This window comes from Pecten maximus, chromosome 2, assembly GCF_902652985.1.
Source record: "Pecten maximus chromosome 2, xPecMax1.1, whole genome shotgun sequence".
NCBI classification, from domain to species: domain Eukaryota; kingdom Metazoa; phylum Mollusca; class Bivalvia; order Pectinida; family Pectinidae; genus Pecten; species Pecten maximus.
This window is the reverse complement of record NC_047016.1, coordinates 7,098,138-7,124,705: the sequence shown is the minus strand read 5'-3', so window position 1 is coordinate 7,124,705 and position 26,568 is coordinate 7,098,138. Positions and strand designations below refer to the sequence as shown.

The 26,568-nt window shown below is 35.3% G+C and overlaps 2 protein-coding genes across 2 annotated transcripts in view; one reads left to right on the top strand and one right to left on the bottom strand.

Moving 5' to 3' along the window:
- Positions 1-1,986: 1,986 nt before the first annotated feature.
- LOC117315416 (coiled-coil domain-containing protein 105-like) lies at positions 1,987-22,948 on the bottom strand. The gene is made up of 6 exons (XM_033869602.1): positions 22,426-22,948; positions 11,953-12,057; positions 10,950-11,333; positions 10,370-10,465; positions 8,803-8,916; positions 1,987-4,272 (listed from the first exon to the last, which is right to left on the bottom strand). Exons 1-6 carry the CDS (start codon positions 22,798-22,800, stop codon positions 4,087-4,089), a joined length of 1,260 nt encoding a protein of 419 aa, XP_033725493.1. The 5' UTR covers positions 22,801-22,948; the 3' UTR covers positions 1,987-4,086.
- Positions 22,949-23,203: 255 nt separating this feature from the next.
- Positions 23,204-26,568, top strand: part of LOC117315406 (titin-like) — a 71,021-nt gene continuing 67,656 nt past the window's right edge. The window contains exon 1 of the mRNA XM_033869590.1: positions 23,204-26,444. Within this exon, the coding sequence (XP_033725481.1) occupies positions 23,499-26,444 (2,946 nt within the window). The 5' untranslated portion in view covers positions 23,204-23,498. The remainder of the gene's footprint in view (positions 26,445-26,568) is intronic.

The window sequence follows — 26,568 nt, the reverse complement described above, 5'->3', positions numbered from 1 at the left end:
AACAAAATAAACCAAGTCAATGGAGAGGATTGAAGTCAAAAGAACAGCTGTGATGTGGAAGTCTTCCTGAATTTACATTTGACAGCTGCAGAAGTACTCCTGGCCATAACAAAGAGACATTTATTCTATAAAATGTGCCTAGCAATAAGTTGGTGTTGATTTACATTACAAACACCTGTGAGTAACTTTTATACTGGATAAAGGAATTTTGGGTAAGTATGGTTTAAAGTATTCAATTCTCAGTTATATCAGAAAAAGCTATTTTCTTACTTCATCCTAATAACAGTTTTGAGGAACGTGTTATTATATATTTAATAGTTGCTTGGTTTACACCAGGATTTCGTGTCGTCACATGACGAAAATTTCGAAGAAATGTGTGAACAATCGCCAATGCGCCAAACGTGGCCATGGGGTAACGTTAGGACAATCGGGCGGCTCTTTTCAGTCTGTCAACAGTTGTTCACATTAGTAAAACAATATTTCCACCCAATATTTCTTTGTCCTTCTTGGAGAAGCCTTCATGATTGGATTACCAGCAGATCCTATCGACTCATCACAGTTAAATGAATCTAAATAAACACCAGCTCGATCCCCAGCTGACCGATCTCTGCCCCGGGCAGTGTCCATCAGTACAGTACATACAGGTAAGTAGCCAATTAGTCACTGACTGTATATTGCATGGCTTCATTAAATCGGAACTGGAGTACACTAAGAAAAAAGGGCAGTACTACAGGGTGGGGCACATTTCTGATTTAGAATTAGGGGCAGGGCGGTGCCCTGCTAACCGGTGCCCTGCTAACCTGACCTAGCTGGAACACAGTTATATATTTGGACACCCAGCCTCTTCCTCTTGTCTGACCATTCCTTACAATAAAGAACTATGTTTAAGGTGGATTTCATCAGTACAATAAATTCTACTACTATAGTAATCAACACATTTGTTACATACGAATCAGACTTACATGGTCATATGAAATTTGATCATTGGTACCAATGAATACCTGGTATTGATCTTGAAATGTTTAGGTCTCCATTTGATTTTTTATACACCGGTCAAATTTTACGGGAGAACTGGTTTATGCTATCGTCCGTCCTATGTGAACTTCTGTTCGTCCGATCTCCATTAATTGACCTTTCTCTTTGAAGCATGGCATATATTATAACCATGGTATATAGTTGTTTCCCTAAGGATCTTTCTGATATACAAAGTAATTTTCCTATGTTCATTTTGGTATTTGATTTTTGTCCGATCACCTACATTTTTTAACTGATTAAATCTTTAAAACTTTATAGGGTTTATAACCATGAACAGCATTAGATTCAACTATTTTTGCACAATTATTTGCCCTTTGTTTGTTTTGGTATTTGATTTTTGTCTGATCTCCTAAACTGATTTCTTTGAAACTATGTAGGCTTTATAACCATGGTGTATATCATGATATCAAGTTGTGATTAATAAGTTGGAGACTACTAACTCCTAATTACTGGTATCCTTCTAACCGTTAGAAAATTAAACATCGACTTTGTAGTGAAAGGAAAGGATGAGGTTTAAAGCATGCCACCTATAACAACTCGTAAGATGATGCTAATCTCATTTCAATGCAAGATAGTACATGTTTATATAACACTATATGGCATTCAACAGGCTTATATTGTTCCACTCCGCAATACTCGATCATGTTTTCTTTTGCATGAGAACCAGTTTTAGGTGTATAAATGACACTATAGTCTTTTCAAATAAATTTTATCCAACATTTACTCCTACAACAAATTCATGGTACAGTCAATATTTTCATCATCTTCACTATACATGCTAGGTTTTAAGTGGAGCATAGGAATGACTGGTTATTATGTGTTGCAGTGACTTAGTTCAACACAATGGCAGAGTCTGTAAGTATCTTGTTGATTCTATGAACACATCATCATAGACAAATACATTTACTATATGTCTGAATGCAAGAACCAATGAAAACACGACACCAGCAATGCCTATCAAGCATTTTATTTAGCACTCTCAATAGTCTGATAAGGTGTGCAACAAAAAAACAGTTCGTTTGCAGTGCAATGATATAGTGCAGATAAACTTGGGAGAGAAGTGAATTAAGGGTTGGAAGGCCTAGAGTCAACCATATTACTACTGACTATCAAACTCTAAACTCTTTAACTGCACACTCATGCTGTCTCTTACATGTTTGTTCAAAAGGAGCAGTTACTTAGTTAAAAGTTGGCCAGTTTCAAATGATTAAGAAAATACCAAATGAGAGTAAAACTTTGGAAAATTTAATAAGGATAGATTTTTTTAATCTAATATTGACATGGAGTTTGTGTATTATAATTATAAAACGTTCACATAACAGGATTTTCATTGTAAATATTGAAATAAAACAAAATACTGATGAACATTTATCACAAGGCAATATTTTCTCATCTAGGCCAGTATTCTTGACAGCAAATTGGTCATTTTTTTATATCACAGTCTACAATTTGAGTAGTTTTATGGGTGCCAAAAGAATGTTTTATAAAGAAAGCTATCACATTCTTTTGAAATCATTTAAAGAAAGAAAATAAAGGGAAGAAAATACGAATACGTAGGATTCTTAGCATAACAACTCAACAACAAAAAACATGTCACTAACGTTATCACAGCTCGACAGCAGGTCATCAATATACACATGTAAATGATAATCATGTATAAATATAGTATTTACATGGTGAACAGAACAATATATAATATTTGTTTTTTTACAGTAACAACAAGCAATTAACAAATACTTTGTATTGTATATAATATAGTTTGCAAACAATGGAATAAATGAAAAAATACCAATAATATGTAAATGTTTTGATCTAAGACCAAAAACAATTAATAGTTGTTTGAGCAATATCTGGAATGTTCTTGTAAATTTGTCACCTTATTCCTGCTTAAATAGTAAATTATATAAAGATTGAAAAACCAATCCATGGCATTTTCCTTTATTTTCCAATACTGCTTAATAACAATAATAATACTATGCACTGGTTCAGCAGTGAAATACTGTTAAATTAGATCTGATTCCTCACACAGTCATGGCAGCTTAAGTACTGCAACATGTATAATACTGATAACATGTAACAATAAATACTCATAATAGCCACTGTAATACTGAACTCAATCAGAATTGGCAGCAACAAATGATGACAGCTTTTATTTGACACAGAACTATAAAGTGCAGCACTAAAGCTTGATATATACCCATACTACACAAACAAATACACTTTTTTTTGAATTTCAAAAGAAAGTTACTAATTAACTTTTTAAAGAAATAATATGGACATATAAGATGTAAAAATATTGTGTTACAGAATACAGTTTTTTCCCCATGAATATACAACATGATACTGTAAGTCATTGATGTAACTCATATACAGGGTCCTTAAAGACATGCAAGGAATTCTAATTTTCTTATGGTTGCAATAATCACCATTTCTGTTTTAAAAAAAGTATAAAATAATAAGTGTGTAAAAATGAAAGTGTCAAAATAAATGGAAGTACATTGAAGGACAATATCATAAAAATACACTTTACAGCCTTGCATGAGGTTTTAAAATCTGATAATATTAAAAGATCTTAACTGAGAATAAAATGTATACCAAGTCTACTGGCATACTGATAACAAAACACCAACAATATATAGTTATAATACTTTATAACATTAGGTCAAGGTTTGTGATCATCCATTAAATTATCAAACAAAATTGTCAATCGATCAATCCAGTTCTTATCAATAGCCAAAAAAATTCTACAAGTTTTGATACTTTCTAAAACCAGATTCATAAATCTCATTTTCTCTCCCTCACTCTCACCACCATGCAGAACGTCCCCGGAGAAAGGTTTTGAACACAAAACACAACTGAAGTAAAACAAAGCTGTAGAATTTTCTTGGCAATTATAATAAAAAGCAAGGTATTGTATTTGTTTTAACCTGTTGGTAACAGACTAGATAAACTTTTGTTGTGTGGTAGCTATCCTCAGGACATGCTCCCTTCTGTGGATGCCTTGCACCTATTTTATATTCAATGTTCACAGCAAACATGCAGTAGATAGAACTAGAAAGCAGCTCCTAAGGTCCATCTGTGATCTCCTCTCCTCCTGCGAAGACGAATGATGCTGGCATCAACAGATGAAGCAGCACCCTTGCTCTTGATGTCCTCCCGGAGTTTGATGTTAGCCAGATTGAGCAGCCCAATGTTCCTACTGGTAGCTGTCAGTGACTGCAGTAAACCTCCACCATTCTATACAACATAAAGAGGACATCAGTATGTATCACTATCCTAAAGTACATCAGTCTGTATCACTATCCTAAAGTACATCAGAGGTCAGTATCAGTATCCTAAAGTACATCAGAGGTCAGTATCAGTATCCTAAAGTACATCAGTCCGTATCACTATCCTAAAGTACAACAGTCTGTATCACTATCCTAAAGTACATCAGTCTGTATCACTATCCTAAAGTACATCAGAGGTCTGTATCACTATCCTAAAGTATATCAGTCTGTATCATTATCCTAAAGTACATCAGAGGTCTGTATCACTATCCTAAAGTACATCAGTCCATATCACTATCCTAAAGTACATCAGAGGTCAGTATCAGTATCCTAAAGTACATCAGTCTGTATCACTATCCTAAAGTACATCAGTCTGTATCACTATCCTAAAGTACATCAGTCTGTATCACTATCCTAAAGTACATCAGTCCGTATCACTATCCTAAAGTACATCAGTCCGTATCACTATCCTAAAGTACATCAGTCTGAATCACTATCCTAAAGTACATCAGAGGTCTGTATCACTATCCTAAAGTACATCAGTCTGTATCACTATCCTAAAGTACATCAGAGGTCTGTATCACTATCCTAAAGTACATCAGAGGTCTGTATCACTATCCTAAAGTACATCAGTCCATATCACTATCCTTAAGTACATCAGAGGTCTGTATCACTATCCTAATGTACATCAGTCTGTATCACTATCCTAAAGTACATCAGAGGTCTGTATCACTATCCTAAAGTACATCAGTCTGTATCACTATCCTAAAGTACATCAGAGGTCTGTATCACTATCCTAAAGTACATCAGAGGTCTGTATCACTATCCTAAAGTACATCAGAGGTCTGTATCACTATCCTAAAGTACATCAGTATGTATCACTATCCTAAAGTACATCAGAGGTCTGTATCACTATACTAAAGTACATCAGTCTGTATCACTATCCTAAAGTACATCAGAAGTCTGTATCACTATCCTAAAGTACATCAGAGGTCTGTATCACTATTCTAAAGTACATCAGAGGTCTGTATCACTATCCTAAAGTAAATCAGAGGTCTGTATCACTATTCTAAAGTACATCAGAGGTCTGTATCACTATCCTAAAGTACATCAGTCTGAATCACTATCCTAAAGTACATCAGAGGTCTGTATCACTATCCTAAAGTACATCAGTCTGTATCACTATCCTAAAGTACATCAGAGGTCTGTATCACTATCCTAAAGTACATCAGTCTGTATCACTATCCTAAAGTACATCAGAGGTCTGTATCACTATCCTAAAGTACATCAGAGGTCTGTATCACTATCCTAAAGTACATCAGTCCATATCACTATCCTTAAGTACATCAGAGGTCTGTATCACTATCCTAATGTACATCAGTCTGTATCACTATCCTAAAGTACATCAGTCCGTATCACTATCCTAAAGTACATCAGTCTGAATCACTATCCTAAAGTACATCAGAGGTCTGTATCACTATCCTAAAGTACATCAGTCTGTATCACTATCCTAAAGTACATCAGAGGTCTGTATCACTATCCTAAAGTACATCAGAGGTCTGTATCACTATCCTAAAGTACATCAGTCCATATCACTATCCTTAAGTACATCAGAGGTCTGTATCACTATCCTAATGTACATCAGTCTGTATCACTATCCTAAAGTACATCAGAGGTCTGTATCACTATCCTAAAGTACATCAGTCTGTATCACTATCCTAAAGTACATCAGAGGTCTGTATCACTATCCTAAAGTACATCAGAGGTCTGTATCACTATCCTAAAGTACATCAGAGGTCTGTATCACTATCCTAAAGTACATCAGTATGTATCACTATCCTAAAGTACATCAGAGGTCTGTATCACTATACTAAAGTACATCAGTCTGTATCACTATCCTAAAGTACATCAGAAGTCTGTATCACTATCCTAAAGTACATCAGAGGTCTGTATCACTATTCTAAAGTACATCAGAGGTCTGTATCACTATCCTAAAGTAAATCAGAGGTCTGTATCACTATTCTAAAGTACATCAGAGGTCTGTATCACTATCCTAAAGTACATCAGTCTGAATCACTATCCTAAAGTACATCAGAGGTCTGTATCACTATCCTAAAGTACATCAGTCTGTATCACTATCCTAAAGTACATCAGAGGTCTGTATCACTATCCTAAAGTACATCAGTCTGTATCACTATCCTAAAGTACATCAGAGGTCTGTATCACTATCCTAAAGTACATCAGAGGTCTGTATCACTATCCTAAAGTACATCAGTCCATATCACTATCCTTAAGTACATCAGAGGTCTGTATCACTATCCTAATGTACATCAGTCTGTATCACTATCCTAAAGTACATCAGAGGTCTGTATCACTATCCTAAAGTACATCAGTCTGTATCACTATTCTAAAGTACATCAGAGGTCTGTATCACTATCCTAAAGTACATCAGAGGTGTGTATCACTATCCTAAAGTACATCAGAGGTCTGTATCACTATCCTTAAGTACATCAGTATGTATCACTATCCTAAAGTACATCAGTCTGTATCACTATCCTAAAGTACATCAGAGGTCTGTATCACTATTCTAAAGTACATCAGAGGTCTGTATCACTATCCTAAAGTACATCAGTCTGTATCACTATCCTATAGTACATCAGTCCGTATCACTATCCTAAAGTACATCAGAGGTCTGTATCACTATCCTAAAGTACATCAGTCTGTATCACTATCCTAAAGTACATCAGAGGTCAGTATCACTATCCTTAAGTACATCAGTCTGTATCACTATCCTAAAGTACATCAGAGGTCTGTATCACTATCCTAAAGTACATCAGTATGTATCACTATCCTAAAGTACATCAGAGGTCTGTATCACTATACTAAAGTACATCAGTCTGTATCACTATCCTAAAGTACATCAGAGGTCAGTATCAGTATCCTAAAGTACATCAGAGGTCAGTATCAGTATCCTAAAGTACATCAGTATGTATCACTATCCTAAAGTACATCAGTCTGTATCACTATCCTAAAGTACATCAGAGGTCTGTATCACTATCCTTAAGTACATCAGAGGTCTGTATCACTGTCCTTAAGTACATCAGTATGTATCACTATCCTAAAGTACATCAGAGGTCTGTATCACTATCCTAAAGTACATCAGAGGTCTGTATCACTATCCTAAAGTACATCAGAGGTCAGTATCAGTATCCTAAAGTACATATCCTAAAGTACATCAGAGGTCAGTATCAGTATCCTAAAGTACATCAGAGGTCTGTATCACTATCCTAAAGTACATCAGTCTGTATCACTATCCTAAAGTACATCAGTCTGTATCACTATCCTAAACAGGGCCCGGCAAAAGCACTCGTCCGCTCGTCCTGACGAGTAGATTTTGCCGACGGACGAGTGACTTTGATTGTCAACTAGTCCGTCGGACGAGTAGAATTTTTCTATGTTATTTCAGTATTCATTAATAAAATTGCTTAACAATCGATGCATTGTTAGTTATGTATTCTTTTTTTGTGCGATTATTACGAAAAATAGTAAAATTTCTGCATGAAAGCAGGTAAGTAGGCCTTTCTTCATCTGTAGATCGGAAGTCCATGTACGATAACCGATAACCTCCGAGTGTTCCGGGTGACATGTAAGTATAATGGGTGTTGTCCGAGGATGTCTGAATAAAAATGGCTCAACGAAAATTGGATTGTTTTTCCGGACTAGTGAATTCATGGTCGGACGAGTATTTTAAACCAGGCCACTAGTCCGATGGACGAGTGCTTGTGAAAGTTTTTCCTGGGCCCTGCTAAAGTACATCAGTCTGTATCACTATACTAAAGTACATCAGTCTGTATCACTATCCTAAAGTATATCAGAGGTCTGTATCACTATCCTAAAGTACATCAGAGGTCTGTATCACTATCCTAAAGTACATCAGAGGTCAGTATCAGTATCCTAAAGTACATCAGAGGTCAGTATCAGTATCCTAAAGTACATCAGTCTGTATCACTATCCTAAAGTACATCAGTCTGTATCACTATCCTAAAGTACATCAGTCTGTATCACTATCCTAAAGTACATCAGAGGTCTGTATCACTATCCTAAAGTACATCAGAGGTCAGTATCAGTATCCTAAAGTACATCAGTCTGTATCACTATCCTAAAGTACATCAGAGGTCTGTATCACTATCCTAAAGTACATCAGTCTGTATCACTATCCTAAAGTACATCAGAGGTCTGTATCACTATCCTAAAGTACATCAGAGGTCAGTATCAGTATCCTAAAGTACATCAGTCTGTATCACTATCCTAAAGTACATCAGAGGTCTGTATCACTATACTAAAGTACATCAGTCTGTATCACTATCCTAAAGTACATTAGTCTGTATCACTATCCTAAAGTACATCAGTCTGTATCACTATCCTAAAGTACATCAGTCTGTATCCCTATCCTAAAGTAGATGTATCAGATGTTTGTGGACAAGTATGAGACACCTACCTTGATGACCTCCTGGGCCTCTGGTAGCTGCGTGCCAGGATGTCGCTGGAACACCCTTACTAGGGGTCGGTCAAGCCTCTCTCTGGTGGTCAGATCTGCACTCGTCACTGGTCCCTGAAAATGCAATTATTGATGGTAAAATGTGACATCATTCATATGAAAATTGATAACTATTGAGTATTAACTGCAACTATAAGACAAATGAAACTGTTGATTAGCCCAGAATAATTACTAACTAAATAATGAATGGCAAACAAGGGCATCAGTTCCCATCCACAGATAGATGGACATTGTTATAGGTGGTACTGTCCATAGATAGATGGACATTGTTATAGGTGGTACTATCCATAGATAGATGGACATTGTTATAGGTGGTACTGTCTATAGATAGATGGACATTGTTATAGGTGGTACTGTCCACAGATAGATGGACATTGTTATAGGTGGTACTGTCCATAGATAGATGGACATTGTTATAGGTGTTACTGTCCATAGATAGATGGACATTGTTATAGGTGGTACTGTCTATAGATAGATGGACATTGTTATAGGTGGTACTGTCCATGGATAGATGGACATTGTTATAGGTGGTACTGTCCACAGATAGATGGACATTGTCATAGGTGGTACTGTCCATAGATAGATGGACATTGTTATAGGTGGTACTGTCTATAGATAGATGGACATTGTTATAGGTGGTACTGTCCATAGATAGATGGACATTGTCATAGGTGGTACTGTCCATAGATAGATGGACATTGTTATAGGTGGTACTGTCTATAGATAGATGGACATTGTCATAGGTGGTACTGTCCGTAGATAGATGGACATTGTTATAGGTGGTACTGTCCATAGATAGATGGACATTGTCATAGGTGGTACTGTCCATAGATAGATGGACATTGTTATAGGTGGTACTGTCCATAGATAGATGGACATTGTCATAGGTGGTACTGTCTATAGACAGATGGACATTGTTATAGGTGGTACTGTCTATAGACAGATGGACATTGTCATAGGTGGTACTGTCTATAGACAGATGGACATTGTTATAGGTGTTACTGTCTATAGATAGATGGACATTGTCATAGGTGGTACTGTCCACAGATAGATGGACATTGTTATAGGTGGTACTGTCCATAGATAGATGGACATTGTTATAGGTGGTACTGTCCACAGATAGATGGACATTGTCATAGGTGGTACTGTCCATAGATAGATGGACATTGTTATAGGTGGTACTGTCCATGGATAGATGGACATTGTTATAGGTGGTACTGTCTATAGATAGATGGACATTGTCATAGGTGGTACTGTCTATAGATAGATGGACATTGTCATAGGTGGTACTGTCTATAGATAGATGGACATTGTTGGTACTGTCACTATATATATAACCCTGCTGGTAAAATAGGATAAACACCCTTAACACTGAGAAAACATTTGATGAATTTGACATTTAAAATTCATAAATTTGATTTATTTAAAACTTATCTGCCATGATGTCACAGTATTCTGTGTCTTATATATATAACATACTGCATATGTTTCAATGATATATACTTACTAGGGTGTAGCCTCTAGCCTTCTCTGTGGCATCATACCAACGCTGAGCCCTGTGGATTCCATGTCGGTTTTCTCCAAGTGTGACCCCCAGATGTTGCTATGAGGAATAACACACACAAAGAGTCAACATTTTATACACTTCCACGTGGTTATAATATTATAAAATGTACAATCCATTTATCAAGGTTGAGTGGTCAAAAAACTTGAGATGGCCACAATGTAATTATAAGTAATGGTACATTATGATAATATCTAGCTGTTCATTTGGTGTGGACACCCATTGCTCCCAGTAAATTAAAAGTGAAAGGGGCTATGATTTGTCAACAGAATTTATGTTCAATTATACATGTATTAAATGGATTACTGCAGGGATAGTCAAAATCATGTTAAGTGTAAGTTAGCTCTGCTTCTAGCAAAGTTCTTTAATGGATCCTGCCGCACTTAACTTTTATTTCTGAAAACATAGGCAATTTTTTATATTTGAAAGATCCCATCCAATTTGAATTTCCCTTTTGCAATTATGTAATAATTAAAGGTTGTAGCATTATTTTACAGTGACATATAGCCAAAGAAACACCTACTTTTAATGTGATGGTCTCCGAGAGTTTCTGTGTGATTCCATCATTGACTGACTTGTGAGCAGCCTCCTTTAGCTTTTCTGTTCTTTCGATGGCGTCCTTCAGCTCCTTCCTAAGGTAGCCGCTCCTGGACCTGGCTTCCTCGGCATCCAGTAGAGCTTGGTCAGCCTCGGGTGTGAACGGCCCAAGAGGGTCAGCCTGTGTGGTGGCCAGAGCCAGACGAGAGAAGCGACCATCCAGGGAGGTTTTACTGCGATGCAGTCCACCTGGACCTGACATACAGCCTGAGGTGTTGCTGATGGAGGAAAGGGCATGGTTCAGTAGGTCAAGCACACGTGACCTTTCCTGTAGGGTGGCAAAGAGACGGCGCCGGGCAGCATCAAGTACCTACCAACAAAAAAAATGTTCATTGTGAGTATATACCACATTACAGTTAGTTAACATACAACTTAGACAATGCCCAGTTCACAAAATTAAGAATTATACATGTACACAATACAGATGACATATCTTACATACACAAAACTATATACCAATCCAAATTATTACTGCATTTGAATGATCAGTTTCAGCTAAAATGAAATGTAGCATGATTCATAATATGTTATCATTAAAACTCAAACCCAAATCCATTCATTGGGTCCACCATAACAGAAAATATAACAATGCTAGTATGATGTAGTTCACTAACTATATACCTTGTTTATCACTATAGAGACAACTCGAGGTCAAATGTTACACCTTTAGTCATTTCTGTAGAGTACGATACAGTCTATCGTAGACAGGTATAAAATGGAATACATGTAAATTATAACCAGGACTGGAGGCATGTTGTTTATAAATTATAATTGTCTTTAAAACAAAACTGGTAAAAGACTTATTCCTCTACATAAATATCAGGTCATCAATATCCAACTTCTCCAGAAATAAAATAACTAACTAAAAGCATAACACAACAAAATGTACACTGGACATTGTTATGTTTGAGCCGGTAGGGGGGCCTCACCTGGAGCTGTTGTTGGACGGACTTAAGCTGTGCCTCCAATGCCTTTTTACAGTTTAACAGATGAGCTCGCTCAGCATTGAGTAAATCATCAGCCCCGTCATGTTCCTGATAAAAAAGTTGAAGCATTATTAACATGGAACACTAAATGTTTTAAAATAGCATATAAACATGTATAATAAACATATGAATCTTACAACATATGGATATAATGTGTAATACTATTGTATATATAACTGTTATAGTGGTAAATCTGGCTTATATCCAACCTTCACGTATTGATACACTCTTCTCATCTTACACAACATTATAGCTACCGGGGTAGGTCATCTACTGTACTATTGTAGCTTCCTACCTATAGCATATATAGAGAAATGACCTTACACCCTATAGTACATATCTTATATACCACAGCATGCTATACAGATACCTGGCTTTGTACCCTACAGTACAGATCTTATATACCACAGCATGCTATACAGATACCTGGCTTTGTACCCTATAGTACAGATCTTATATACCACAGTATGCTATACAGATACCTGGCTTTGTACCCTATAGTACAGATCTTATATACCACAGTATGCTATACAGATACCTGGCTTTGTACCCTATAGTACAGATCTTATATACCACAGCATGCTATACAGATACCTGGCTTTGTACCCTATAGTACAGATCTTATATACCACAGTATGCTATACAGAGAACTGGCTTTGTACCCTATAGAATATATATACAGTAAAATGTTGTGTTTGATTGTTCAATTTTACTCCTTTGTTTGTCGAAATACAAGTTCTTGAAGCTTATATGTTCTAAAATGTTCTAAATACTCGACAATAAATAAAGTTTCTTGTATCTTGTACCACAGCATGCTATATAGACATACTGCAGTCCCCATCAAATTTTTTGACGTGAATATTTTTGGGAGGCCAGGAGAGTGAAAATGGAAGTCTTTCTTTACAGAGACCCCAGAACAAATTAGATCCATAACACGTTGTTTTGATAATTTGACATAATAATTGACATTGTATGTCACTCATTGACTGTGATAGTAATCATATACAACCAATTTGTCATTATTAGGATATGGTTCCATATAAAAGTGAACAACTCCTCTGTTTGCCAGACTTCCATTGAGAGATTAACAATTGGTGCTATAGAATAGCTTTAGTCATTAAAAACCTTAATCCATACATGGGTTCGATCTGAATAACACATACTTTTGACCTAGGTGTTTGTAGGTGTGTAACCATGAATGGTTGCTATTGTTAGTGAAGTATTTGTATTATAACTAGGTACTCCAGACACACATTAGACTGACAGCTTTACTCAACAACAGAGCCAGTCACCTTCCAATCAAACTAATAAACCATATAAGCATGGGATGAAATAAATTTCATTTTTATAAAAACATGATGTACTGAATATATTCAATTAATATTACTGAAATGAAATGGAGAAAAAAAATGTTGCATACCAATATATATACAATGTCATGATATCCTAATAGAAGTGAAGAGTAAAGAGTTTTTTCACCAGTATCAGTATATTGTATTGTACCTCTATCTAGATAGATTAGTTATAGAGACTATAGAGTAAGGTTTTTTACCAGTATCAGTATATTGTATTGTACCTCTATCTAGATAGATTAGTTATAGAGACTAGAGTAAGGTTTTTTTACCAGTATCAGTATATTGTATTGTAGTCCTCTATCTAGATTTGTTATAGAGACTAGAGTAAGGTTTTTTACCAGTATCAGTATATTGTATTGTACCTCTATCTAGATAGATTAGTTATAGAGACTAGAGTAAGGTTTTTTTACCAGTATCAGTATATTGTATTGTACCTCTATCTAGATAGATTAGTTATAGAGACTAGAGTAAGGTTTTTTTACCAGTATCAGTATATTGTATTGTACCTCTATCTAGATAGATTTAGTTATAGAGACTAGAGTAAGGTTTTTTACCAGTATCAGTATATTGTATTGTACCTCTATCTAGATAGATTAGTTATAGAGACTAGAGTTAGGTTTTTTACCAGTATCAGTATATTGTATTGTAGTCCTCTATCTAGATTTGTTATAGAGACTAGAGTAAGGTTTTTTACCAGTATCAGTATATTGTATTGTACCTCTATCTAGATAGATTAGTTATAGAGACTAGAGTTAGGTTTTTTACCAGTATCAGTATATTGTATTGTAGTCCTCTATCTAGATTTGTTATAGAGACTAGAGTAAGGTTTTTTACCAGTATCAGTATATTGTATTGTACCTCTATCTAGATAGATTTAGTTATAGAGACTATAGAGTAAGGTTTTTTACCAGTATCAGTATATGGTATTGTACCTCTATCTAGATTTGTTATAGAGACTAGAGTAAGGTTTTTTACCAGTATCAGTATATGGTATTGTACCTCTATCTAGATAGATTTAGTTATAGAGACTATAGAGTAAGGTTTTTTTACCAGTATCAGTATATGGTATTGTACCTCTATCTAGATTTAGTTATAGAGACTAGAGTAAGGTTTTTTACCAGTATCAGTATATGGTATTGTACCTCTATCTAGATAGATTTAGTTATAGAGACTAGAGTAAGGTTTTTTACCAGTATCAGTATATGGTATTGTACCTCTATCTAGATAGATTAGTTATAGAGACTATAGAGTAAGGTTTTTTACCAGTATCAGTATATTGTATTGTACCTCTATCTAGATTTGTTATAGAGACTATAGAGTAAGGTTTTTTACCAGTATCAGTATATGGTATTGTACCTCTATCTAGATTTGTTATAGAGACTAGAGTAAGGTTTTTTACCAGTATCAGTATATTGTATTGTACCTCTATCTAGATAGATTAGTTATAGAGACTAGAGTAAGGTTTTTTACCAGTATCAGTATATGGTATTGTACCTCTATCTAGATAGATTAGTTATAGAGACTATAGAGTAAGGTTTTGTACCAGTATCAGTATATTGTATTGTACCTCTATCTAGATAGATTAGTTATAGAGACTAGAGTAAGGTTTTTTACCAGTATCAGTATATTGTATTGTACCTCTATCTAGATAGATTAGTTATAGAGACTATAGAGTAAGGTTTTGTACCAGTATCAGTATATTGTATTGTAGTCCTCTATCTAGATTTGTTATAGAGACTATAGAGTAAGGTTTTGTACCAGTATCAGTATATGGTATTGTACCTCTATCTAGATAGATTAGTAATATAGACTAGAGTTAGGTTTTTTACCAGTATCAGTATATTGTATTGTACCTCTATCTAGATAGATTAGTTATAGAGACTAGAGTAAGGTTTTTTACCAGTATCAGTATATGGTATTGTACCTCTATCTAGATAGATTTGGTTATAGAGACTATAGAGTAAGGTTTTTTACCAGTATCAGTATATTGTATTGTACCTCTATCTAGATTTGGTTATAGAGACTATAGAGTAAGGTTTTTTACCAGTATCAGTATATGGTATTGTACCTTTATCTAGATAGATTAGTTATAGAGACTATAGAGTAAGGTTTTTTACCAGTATCAGTATATTGTATTGTACCTTTATCTAGATAGATTAGTTATAGAGACTAGAGTAAGGTTTTTTACCAGTATCAGTATATTGTATTGTACCTCTATCTAGATTAGTTATAGAGTCTATCTAGATTTGTTATAGAGACTATAGAGTAAGGTTTTTTACCAGTATCAGTATATTGTATTGTACCTCTATCTAGATTTGGTTATAGAGACTATAGAGTAAGGTTTTTTACCAGTATCAGTATATGGTATTGTACCTCTATCTAGATAGATTTGTTATAGAGACTAGAGTAAGGTTTTTTACCAGTATCAGTATATTGTATTGTACCTCTATCTAGATTTGGTTATAGAGACTATAGAGTAAGGTTTTTTACCAGTATCAGTATATTGTATTGTACCTCTATCTAGATTAGTTATAGAGACTATAGAGTAAGGTTTTTTACCAGTATCAGTATATTGTATTGTACCTCTATCTAGATTTGGTTATAGAGACTACCACTTGTTTAATCATGCAATAGTTTTCTCACTTATTTGGGATAGCTCATTTTAATCCCATTTTAAGAAGTATACTGATAAATTTCTTAAAATTATGATGCTTAAAGAGATGGCAGATTTAAAAAGAAACATTTGAGTGATCCTTACAATTATACTCAATATTTGTAATGGAAGATATTGTCCATTAACTACATTAAATGTTGTATATATAATTACAGGTACATCTACTTAGATACATGTACCAACAGGTACAAATTACAGTCCCAACCTTGACACAGCTGGTGGTACTGGTAGTTAAGGAGTACAGGTGAGCCTAACAAAAGTAATATCAGATCGTCAGAGATTACAGCGGTACTACACAGTGAAACCATTGCCAAGTGCCAACCATGCAGATTTCATTGTAACAAAGAGAAACTATATATGATGTCTGTACACTAGATATTATTACTCCACACACTGTAGATGTTTCTTAAAAGATTTTGTTAATTGACTATCAGTTCAATATACATACAAGTACCAACAGCATTGTGTCCATAAATGTATTCCACCCTTCATGTTTGCTGTTCCTGAATCTGAGTTGTTAAAGTTTTGAATGTCAGGTTTAGGATGTTTGAAATATCAATGGTAAAAAAATGTCACTAGAAATGGTGTTGGTATCATTATATGATACAGTCTTAACAACCGGGCAGACTTATTACACTTCCTCTCAGTCTGTGATGGCTAACTAACACTTCCTCTCAGTCTGTGATGGCTAACTAACACTTCCTCTCAGTCTGTGATGGCTAACTAATCTATATCAGCTAGAAATATATGTTTTGGTCAAGTTATGTCTCCTTGGGCCCTTGTACAGACCATTGGTATGGTGTATGGCTCTAGCTAATTCACTTGGGACAGGAAATAATTGGAGTGTGGGGAAATTGTTTTTAATAATTAATTAGATCACCTCATTAGCTATAGGCGTGGTAACCAGACAATGATTTTGTTTATGTTGGTTACGACCAGTCAGTCGTTACCTCATTACTGATAACTGTGTATCTGGATGCTATTTTATTGCCATCTTTTTGTAGCACTTTTAGGAGCGTTATCAAACTACTTCCTTTATTTTTTGTTGTTGATTTATCTCTTCTGCTGTTATTTTACAATCTCATATGTTGTTTTATTTATTATTTAAATACTTCATCTTTTCTGTTTTTGTTTTATAATCTCATATGTTGTTTTATTTATCATTTAAATACTTTATCTTTTCTGCTGTTGTTTTATAATCTTAGCTGTTATTTTTTAGAGGTTGGCACATTTAAAAAGAAACATTTGAGTGATCCTTACAATTATACTCAATATTTGTAATGGAAGTGTCCATTAACTACATTAAATGTCGTATATAATTACAGGTACCTAGTACATCTACTTTGATACATGTACCAACAGGTACAAATTACAGTCCCAACCTTGACACAGCTGGTGGTACTGGTAGTTAAGGAGTACAGGTGAGCCTAATAAAAGTAATATCAGATCGTCTAAGATTACAGCGGTACTACGCAGTGAAACCATTGCCAACCATGCCGATTTCATTGCAACAAAGAGAAACTGTAGTCATCGTCCGCTGTCTGTAAACTTTTAATTTAAATGACTTCTTCTTGATAACCAGAGTTAAAGAGTGAGGAGGGTACTGATATTTTGCGTGTAGCTTCCTTGAATTAAGGGCTACCAAGTTTGTTCAAATAAATGACCTTGACCTACATTTAAGGTCACAGAGGTCGAATAGGCTAAAATATTTAAACAACTTCTTCTCAATAATCAAGAGGCCCAGGGACTTGATATTAGGCCTGAAGCATGCTCAGGCAAAGAGCTACAAAGTTTGGTTCAAATGAATGACCTACACCTACGTATACATTAAAGGTCACATATGGGTCAAATAGGCTTAAATCATTTAACAATGATTTCTCGATAGCAAAGAGATTCCGTTATGTGATATTTGGCCATTATAAGTATGCTGGAATGAAGGACTAGAAAATCTATTGACATGAATAAACCTAGCCTACTCTGATATTTGAATAAAGTGGTAATCAGCAAAGTATTTGTAGAAATGACCTAGATAAACTTCAAAGTTGCTGTAGAGTCAGGTGAGTGATACAGGTCCATTGTGCCTCATATTGCATCTTTCCGATCTCGCACCAAGAAATGTTTCTTTATTTACTTGCTATAGTAGTATGATGTACTCAAGGTAGTCAGATGACAGTTAAGGCCTGTTGGGCCGCTTGTTATCATTTATAGATACTTTATCTTTTCTGCTGTTATTTTATAATCTTATCTGTTGTTTTATTTATCATTTAAATACTTGATATTTTCTGCTGGTTTTTCTTATCTGTCCTCATTTAGCATCATGCATCTGGTTCAATATATTACATTGATACCATTTTAAGTGTTATGTCTGTCCCTATACAGACACTATATTATTTACAGTTTGTCGCTGATTTATAATTATAATCTGGGTGATTTTTAATGTATTTCCAATTGGAGCCTGCTTACTTTCATAGGACCAAGGCTGGTTTCATAATTGTTGTAACTTGTAATACATAAATTACATTTAATTAACCTGATATTAATTGGTCATTACAAGGTTCTTTGTACATTTATCAAAGGCGAAGTTGGTTGGCTTTTACAAAGAGCTGTAAAAAAAAGTTAAATAACCATTTGATAATTGACAAAAATTTGCTACATGTTACATATAAAACATGAATCTGTTTTCTCTCTAAATTTCTGCTATCTGTATTTTGATTAACGGTACTTATATTGTGATAATTAACAGCCCATTGGCCATACAATCGAGGTAACCAGGTCTATATTTTTTACTCAATATTATTGGATATGATTGAGATATGAAGTGAAACAAATACAATATTTCATCATTTGCATATAAAGATACACATAAATCATACATGTTCACTCATGACATTTAAACTATGCCATATTACCACTATAATTACCTGGTACTAAATAATATAATTGTTTTAACATCAATGAATTCTAAGGAATTATATAAAAAGGTTCTATTTTTTATGTACTTATCATTCTCAAGATCAAGTACTCAAAATAAAATGGTAAAACAATTGACAGAAAAAAGTACATGTACATGTATTTATTATACACGCTAACACAGCATCAACCCAAATAAGATTATCTCCCTTTGATAATATTCCTAAAGTACAAATTCCTGGCCTGTGTGATAATTTGTTCACGTAATCTTTAAAAGTCTGAATACCCAAACTCCATTTCACTGCCTTAATTTTACTACAGTAGATGGATGATTCCAGTTCAGTTCTGAACAAAAGTTATACACCATCTTGATAGAGAATTCAGAGAGGTTCCAGTCTGTTACATTGCTGTTTATTTTAATGTTATGTGCGAGTGCATGTAAACCGCAATTATAAAGACAACTTGGTCAGTCACTAAGTATGGACTTTGAGAGCTGACTAAGAAAATAAGGGATATAACAGACTGATCACCAGTGGCCAAAACATCAATCGGTTAGTGTATACGTATAACCGAGGTTAATATTGAAATCTCTGTCCCAATCTGGCCATTTTTGATTGACTTTGCTGAAGGAGAGAAGAAACTGTAGCAAAACTACATTGGATTTACCAACTGAGAACATTAAACAGCTAGTATATGTAGCTCATTTATCAGCGCAATCATCTACAGAGTGTTTGGTCTGGTCACTGCATTCATTATCTCTCTCTTCAATTTTTTAGACATACGTTTTTCACACTTTCATGAAATTTAAGGCAAAGATAGTATATGTCCCAGCTACCTATGGAAACATCTGACTGCCTTTTCATATAATGAGGGCATGCACTACTTACAAATGAATTAATGCCGGATACATTTTGGTTTTGAATAATTTACCAGCAAATCTACTCAGAATGACAGTCAATACAACTATTGTAAAGTGGCCACAGAGTGCTATTAGCAACATACAGCCCGTATAACAGGCTGTACTTGACAGATCTATATCAGTCAGCCTAATTCAGTTTTAATCATTTACAGGTTTGTTTTACCTGTATTGATTTATACTGTACTTTTGACATTCTGACCAAAAGTCCTAGCATATTTAGGAAACTAGTTAAAAACCTTCAAACCATGCTGGGATCACAATTTCATTGCTTTCAAAGGTAATATTTTCTGACGATTTTCATATATCTATATTACATGTATACAAAATATTTCATACTGTGCGGCTAACACAGTTTTTAATTCAATCTAGCTAGATCAATCATCTATAAAAAAAAAATTCCACCAATTGAATATCATAATGATGTTTCCTTTCGAAATGGTAATTAATTGAGTTATACAATTTCCATTAGAATGTAGGTTAATGATTTTGTGCAAACTTTATAAAAAGCATGAATTTGAATCCTACATTATAGATTATATATACAGAATATATCTTGAACTACAATGTATTTTGAAAAATACCTTTAAGCCAGGATTAAGTTTATATTTTCCCATTTACCAGGTATACGTATACAATGATCAAAATAAGTGCAAATAATTTACCCAAAGAATAATACAATTGAAGATGTAATAGATTTTCACAAAGATGAAAAACATTTACAATAAAAGTTTCTATGGTATTGAATTGTGTTACTATTAAATAGTCTGCGTTACAAAAGGTGACAAAATAACAATTGGACGACTGTAATTGTACAGTTAAAAGCCATACTAGCTATATAATACCATTCTTTTAAAAGGTAAATACAATACCTGAATAAACGCATTGAAAGTCCTGTATGGCTGGCATCCAATAATAAAGGCTTTTGTTATACACACATACATTGTAGGCCTCTACATGAAAATGCTTCACTGCTGGATCAATAGAATTACTGTTGAAAGCATACCCACATCAGGGTTAAGAATAATGTAAGGGTGATCCCTGAGAGTCTTGCTCCAGATTAATAAAAAAACAAACAAAATAATGGTTTAGGCCTTCTTTAAAAACATCCTGGTTTGCTGTAACCCGGCCAGGGGGTCTTACATATGGGTAGGTAGGGCTGAATTTTGTTTTATTCAGTTCTGAAAACAGATTTTCAACCTTTGATAGGAAAACAAACCAGAATATGGAAATCAATATTATTTATTTTGTGTTCTTAAACAAAAGAAACACACACAAACTTTATTTGGGTTTGGGAGATGTAGTAGTTTCAAACCTCCACAGCAACTTCCAGACATAAATATCCGGAACGGTCACATCGTTAAAAAACAGAGACAATATTTTATTATTCACAATAAAAAAATTTGAGTCGGTGCATTTTTTCTGGGTCGGGCGGGTTACGTCAAACCAACTACATTTTTATTTTGGCCTTACTTCATTGATGCTGCTTCTCTAATTAAGATCATTTACATGTACCAGCAATGTCAATTTGTACAAATTATTGTCTACAACTTTTAATCTCAACCTGTAGCAAAACTTCAACCAATTAATATTTTTCTACCTATGAAGTGGTGGATTCCAGCAACATGTCCTGCTCCAGTGATCAAAAGAAAACTCTTATGTTGTCTTACAAATTAAACATAGACTAGTAATGCTAAAATTTAAGAAAACAAAAAATGTATGATCATTCATACATGTAATGGCAACATTGTGGTCTTCAATGAACAGTTCTAAATCATACTCCAGATGCTTTTAATTTCACACTTGTTTGTAAACAGGTTTTATTAAGCATTTTGTTTTTTATATATTATTTCAACTACTTTTAGCCAAGAAAAATTGACCAGCTCCGAGCAACATCTGACAAAGACTGACTATGTTCTGAAGGATGATTGTACTAAATGTCAAACTTCCATTGACAGTCAGAGATATGGGGTTTGCCACTCAGTTTAATGATGTGATGTCACAATTTTCTAATTATATGGGTTCTGTAACTGCTGTAATAATTGAAAAGCAATCTTCATTCATCACTTCTTACCTATTGGGTGCCAATGACCCTCCTTATCCAGGGAAGTGTAAACCATTTCCTTAGAGATTATGCTGATAAAGTATTAATTCATTATAAAAAATATAAAAATAAAATGACAGGTCAGACAAGAATTTGAACTCAGAACCAAACTCCAGAAAACAGACAGAGCCAGACAAGGCAAAACAACATTAAGCAGTATGCTTCTGGATCTCCTTTATTTTGTATCTCCACATGGAGCTCCTTAAAATTTCTTTTGTTGATTTTGTGCCCTATATATATGCTGCACCTCTTAAGTGCCCAATGTAGTTGTTTTTAAATCATGTACACTATGATAAAGAATGAAGTCAAAGGTTATCATATATCAGTCCCATTGTCATTATTATCATCTATGAACATGTTTCCTATGGGGTCAGAATAGTCGACCTCAAAAGATAATAAAGAGCACATTTAAAATATTGAAAGTTCAATTTAAATGTCATTCATCACATCAACCTACCCTTTCTTTTGAAGGCCTGGATACTCGTATATCTTGACTGTCTTTATTCAACCTGATGTCTTTTCTGGTGTGCTCCAATGATTTTTCAAGTGCTTCTTTCCCCCTGGAGAGGGCTTTAATTTCTTCATTTGTGTCCAAAAGACTCTCCCTAAGTCTGGCTACCACAATTCTAACTTCTCTCGTATATCTGTGAATTTCATCGTTGCTCAATTGGGCTACTGTATCTCGAAGATGAGGTAGAGGGTCTAATGCCCGTCCAACATCACAACTTTTGTCACTCTTTTGAACAATTGTTTGAGATATTTTTATCCCTTTCAATGTATTGTTTCTCCACGATTCAGGTCCTATGGTGGTAGCTGCTTTAGTTCCCAGCATGTTTGTGGCTTAAACACCTCGCCTCCGTACACAAACAATGGCTGTCAAAGCCCAACTGGTCTCTGTATCCCGATACGTGCTGGTAAATTATTGACAATTTCTACAAACCACCAGACTGGCGTCGTTCTCTGTGTGACGTTGCTAATGGAAACGGGGCTTCGCAGACTACTTCCGTCGTCCGTTTGTTTCCGGTTGAAGTTTTTCTTTTCCATTGGTAATAATCATGTTTTGTTGTCTCTGTTTAAAATCTGAAAAAGTCACCATGTGACGATATCAAAAATATCAAAAGTATTTATCAAATCCTCAATTTTGTTGTTCAAGCTAGAATTTTTAAATATACCTGTAATATTATCGATTGATCAAAGGGTCAGGTAAAACGAAACAAGGTCAACCCTGGAATGCGAGTCATTTGTAATCTTAGACTTGAGCCAGGCTGACCTATCATCCCACCAACACTAGAGCTTTAATAACTTTTTTTGACATGCAAAGATGAATGTTCATTTATTCGGGAAAATAAAACGACATGACACTTGATTAGAATTAATGTATTACGACCTTCACCTTTAGGAATGTTGGGTTCGCACCTAACAGATGTGACGTCATGGGATAAAATGAGCTGTCTGTGAAAAGAGCGAGAGAACTCATCGGGGATATCTTATTGTTTCCTTTATGAATTTGGTGTCAGAACATTCGTATTGATGACTGGCATGGTAGAAGTGGCTTCCATTCCACCGTGGAAGCTGAACATTATGGAAAATGGACGTGTGTTTGATGATTCAGGTGAACCGGGAGGACATTCCAACGATAAGTATAACAACATAAATGACATTCCAACATGGAAACGAAGTTTTGTGAACCCGAACAGTAATAACAGTAAACCTCGAGATCATGTACGATCCAGTAGTAGTTCCTCGGTAGATAATAGTAGGTCTAGTCATGTAAACAATAACTTCCCCCAGACAGCTACCGAGGGAAATGGAGGTAAAGTGAAGTTTAGTTTAGGGGGCGACACTACGGAAGTAAGTGATATGATGGAAGATAGGGAGACATCTACCTCGGCGAATAAGGCCAGTTTGAATGGTAAAGTGGCTATTGACAATACACATTTAAAACATGTACAGAGCAACCCGTTTTTCGTGGAGCTTGGCGGGGTCACACATCCGCATGGTAAGTTAATAAGTGATTCACTTCCTGAAAGTCCCCAGTTATCACGCAGCGACAGTGTCAGTACTTGTACAACAGAGGAAGAACTAAACGACTATAGTCCACACTCTGGTATAGTGGAGAAATTACGTAAAAAGTTTACTTCACTTTCAAGTCATGAAAACACTCTTCAAGGTGCTGCATCTAGGCTTAAACGATATGGAAGCCTGGATAATCTGCTGGGAAGGGGATCTTTACAACCAGAAAAAACAGAACCAGTAAAATCACCCTATCAGAAAAGTTATCTGAGAAATAACAGTCAAACTGATGCTTCTAAAAGTTCGCGGAGCAGTACTGATGGTAAAAGAAATAGTTTTGACAGTAAAAGCCTCCGAGATGACAGCGATGTGACAAGTACAGTAAAGCCAGCACTGCAAAAGCCACCTAAAATCATCACCAACAAAACACAAGTGGTCAGGAAAGATTCAAGCTCAAGTGTGGAAGAACAAAAATCGCCCAAACCACGAGTTCCAGAGATGCAAATTTCTTCAGATGACATCATAATCATTGAACAACCTCCCAAACCTCCTGCTAGTCCAAAAAGTGGTGATGAACAGGATGTGAAAAATTTAAAAAGTGAAAATGAGGAATGTGAACTTCCGAAACCTAATACAGTTTCAACATTTAGGACATTATTTGAAGCTAACACAAAGGTCAATAGGAGAAAAATTCTTCCTGATGCACCAAGGTCACCAAAGTTCATTTCTGCATCAGTTCCAAAACCACCAGTGTCAAGGTCAAAACCACAGGTTCCACAGACAGAGAAGCCACCAGCTATAGATAAGTCATTAAGTACAGCAGAGATGTCAAGCTCACAGGATTCAGATGATGTTAAGACTTCTGTTCTTCATCCAACACCAAGTGTATCATCTCTTTCACAACCAGGTTCAACATCAGAACCAATTACCAAGGTAACAGTATCATCTGAAACCAATGATTCACTCAGTCAAAGTGCTACTGTTGTGTCAATGCCTGTCAGATCTACTGAAAATATTGTAAAGGATAAGTCAACATCAGTTTCTAAGGACAAACAATCTACAGATAATATTGAGAATGTAAGCAGCATACCTGGCAGGCCACCAAAAGCTTTTGATTCTCCTATGACAAAGAAGAAAAATATTGGTGAAATGAAATCCATATTTGATTCCAATGCCATTATAGCTACAGGACCTAAGCCAATTCCTGTTCAGAAACCAAGAAAGACTGTTCCACGGAACATTTCACGTGTAACAGTTAAAAATGAAAAAGATACAGATACCTCAAGATCAAAGGAAACGTCTGTTAAATATTCTGAAGTGTCTGAAAGCAGGATGGAAAACATGGAAACAAAATCTAACCCAGAACTTCCTAAAAAGAAAAGCGTTGCTCCAATTCCCCCTCAAACAGAAATGCATCAGAAGCCGAAAATTCCAGATGAACAAAAACAGATATTTGATTCATCATCAATAGTACCTGTTTCAACAGTTGACCAAAAAGTTCCAAATCAAACAGAAAAGAAGCGTGCTCCACCTCGGCCAAAAGCAATGGCACGAAAACTAAGCCATTCAAATTCAGTTGAAGAGGATCACACTAAAGCTTCAGAAAAAGAAGAGAAAGTTGAAGCAGAAGCTTCAGTTCCAAAAGGGAGATCATTAACTACATCAGCAATTAAAGCTGATGTGGAGGTAAAGCAAATGGTGCAAGCTGAACCACCTCCAAAACCTACAACAAATCGGTTTACTCCAGTAGTACAATCAAGTCAGAATAATGATAACAATAAGCTCAAATCTCGGGAACAAGATGAAAGCAAGAAGTCTTCAATGACATCCAATGCTGGTTCTACTCCAGCCACCAAAACAAGTAACTTTGAACCGGTCGGTGTGTTGAACCAAAAGAATGAAGAGCTCAACAGTGCTAGTGGGAGACCAACCAGGGGAATCCCTACAATTATTGCTAATAGATTCTTGAAAGACAGAAAAGATGTGTCTCAAGAGAGCAAAAACAATGACAAAGACGATAGTGATGATGAAACAAGTCACACTTTAGTAAAACCCAGTCAATTTAGGGCAAAAGGACTCATGAATGGAGCTATATCATCCCCAGTGCCAAAGAAAAGAGGACAATCTAATGAAGAAACTGCATTAGATAAAACTCGTAAAAATGTTATTGCCAAAAAGAACAACACTGGGTCATCAAGCATAGATGACCTTATACGAGGGAAAAGAAATAGTCCCTCTGCCGTGTTCAATTCTAACATGATACCGGCAACAAAGCCGGCGTCTACTACAAGTGCTGCCAGTAATGGAGTTCCTCCTCTCGACCTTTCGATAATAGAAGAGAAGAAGAATCATCCTTACCAAGAGGGCTATATACCAACAAAGATTGAGCCTTGCAAGATCAAATTTGTTGGTGCTGGTGTTAAGGGGCCCACACAACCGTTGGCCAAGACTCGGAAGGTTAAGGTAGGTGTCAGTGTTATTCCACATGATCCAAAGATTGCTACAAACTACTTAGCAGGTAAACTGGGAAAATATACCAGTGATTTTTTTTTTTTTAATTCAGGAAGATAATATTCTTGTTATTTCA

Bases quoted from the DNA above. Each gene is read 5' to 3' on its own strand.
- LOC117315416 (XM_033869602.1), bottom strand. From the start codon at position 22,800: ATGCTGGGAACTAAAGCAGCTACCACCATAGGACCTGAATCGTGGAGA. The intron at 11,334-11,952 runs GTGAGGCCCCCC...TTTTGTTGGTAG, and splicing joins CCGTCCAACAACAGCTCCAG to GTACTTGATGCTGCCCGGCG. The intron at 8,917-10,369 runs GTAAGTATATAT...TTGCATTTTCAG, and splicing joins AGGCTAGAGGCTACACCCTA to GGACCAGTGACGAGTGCAGA.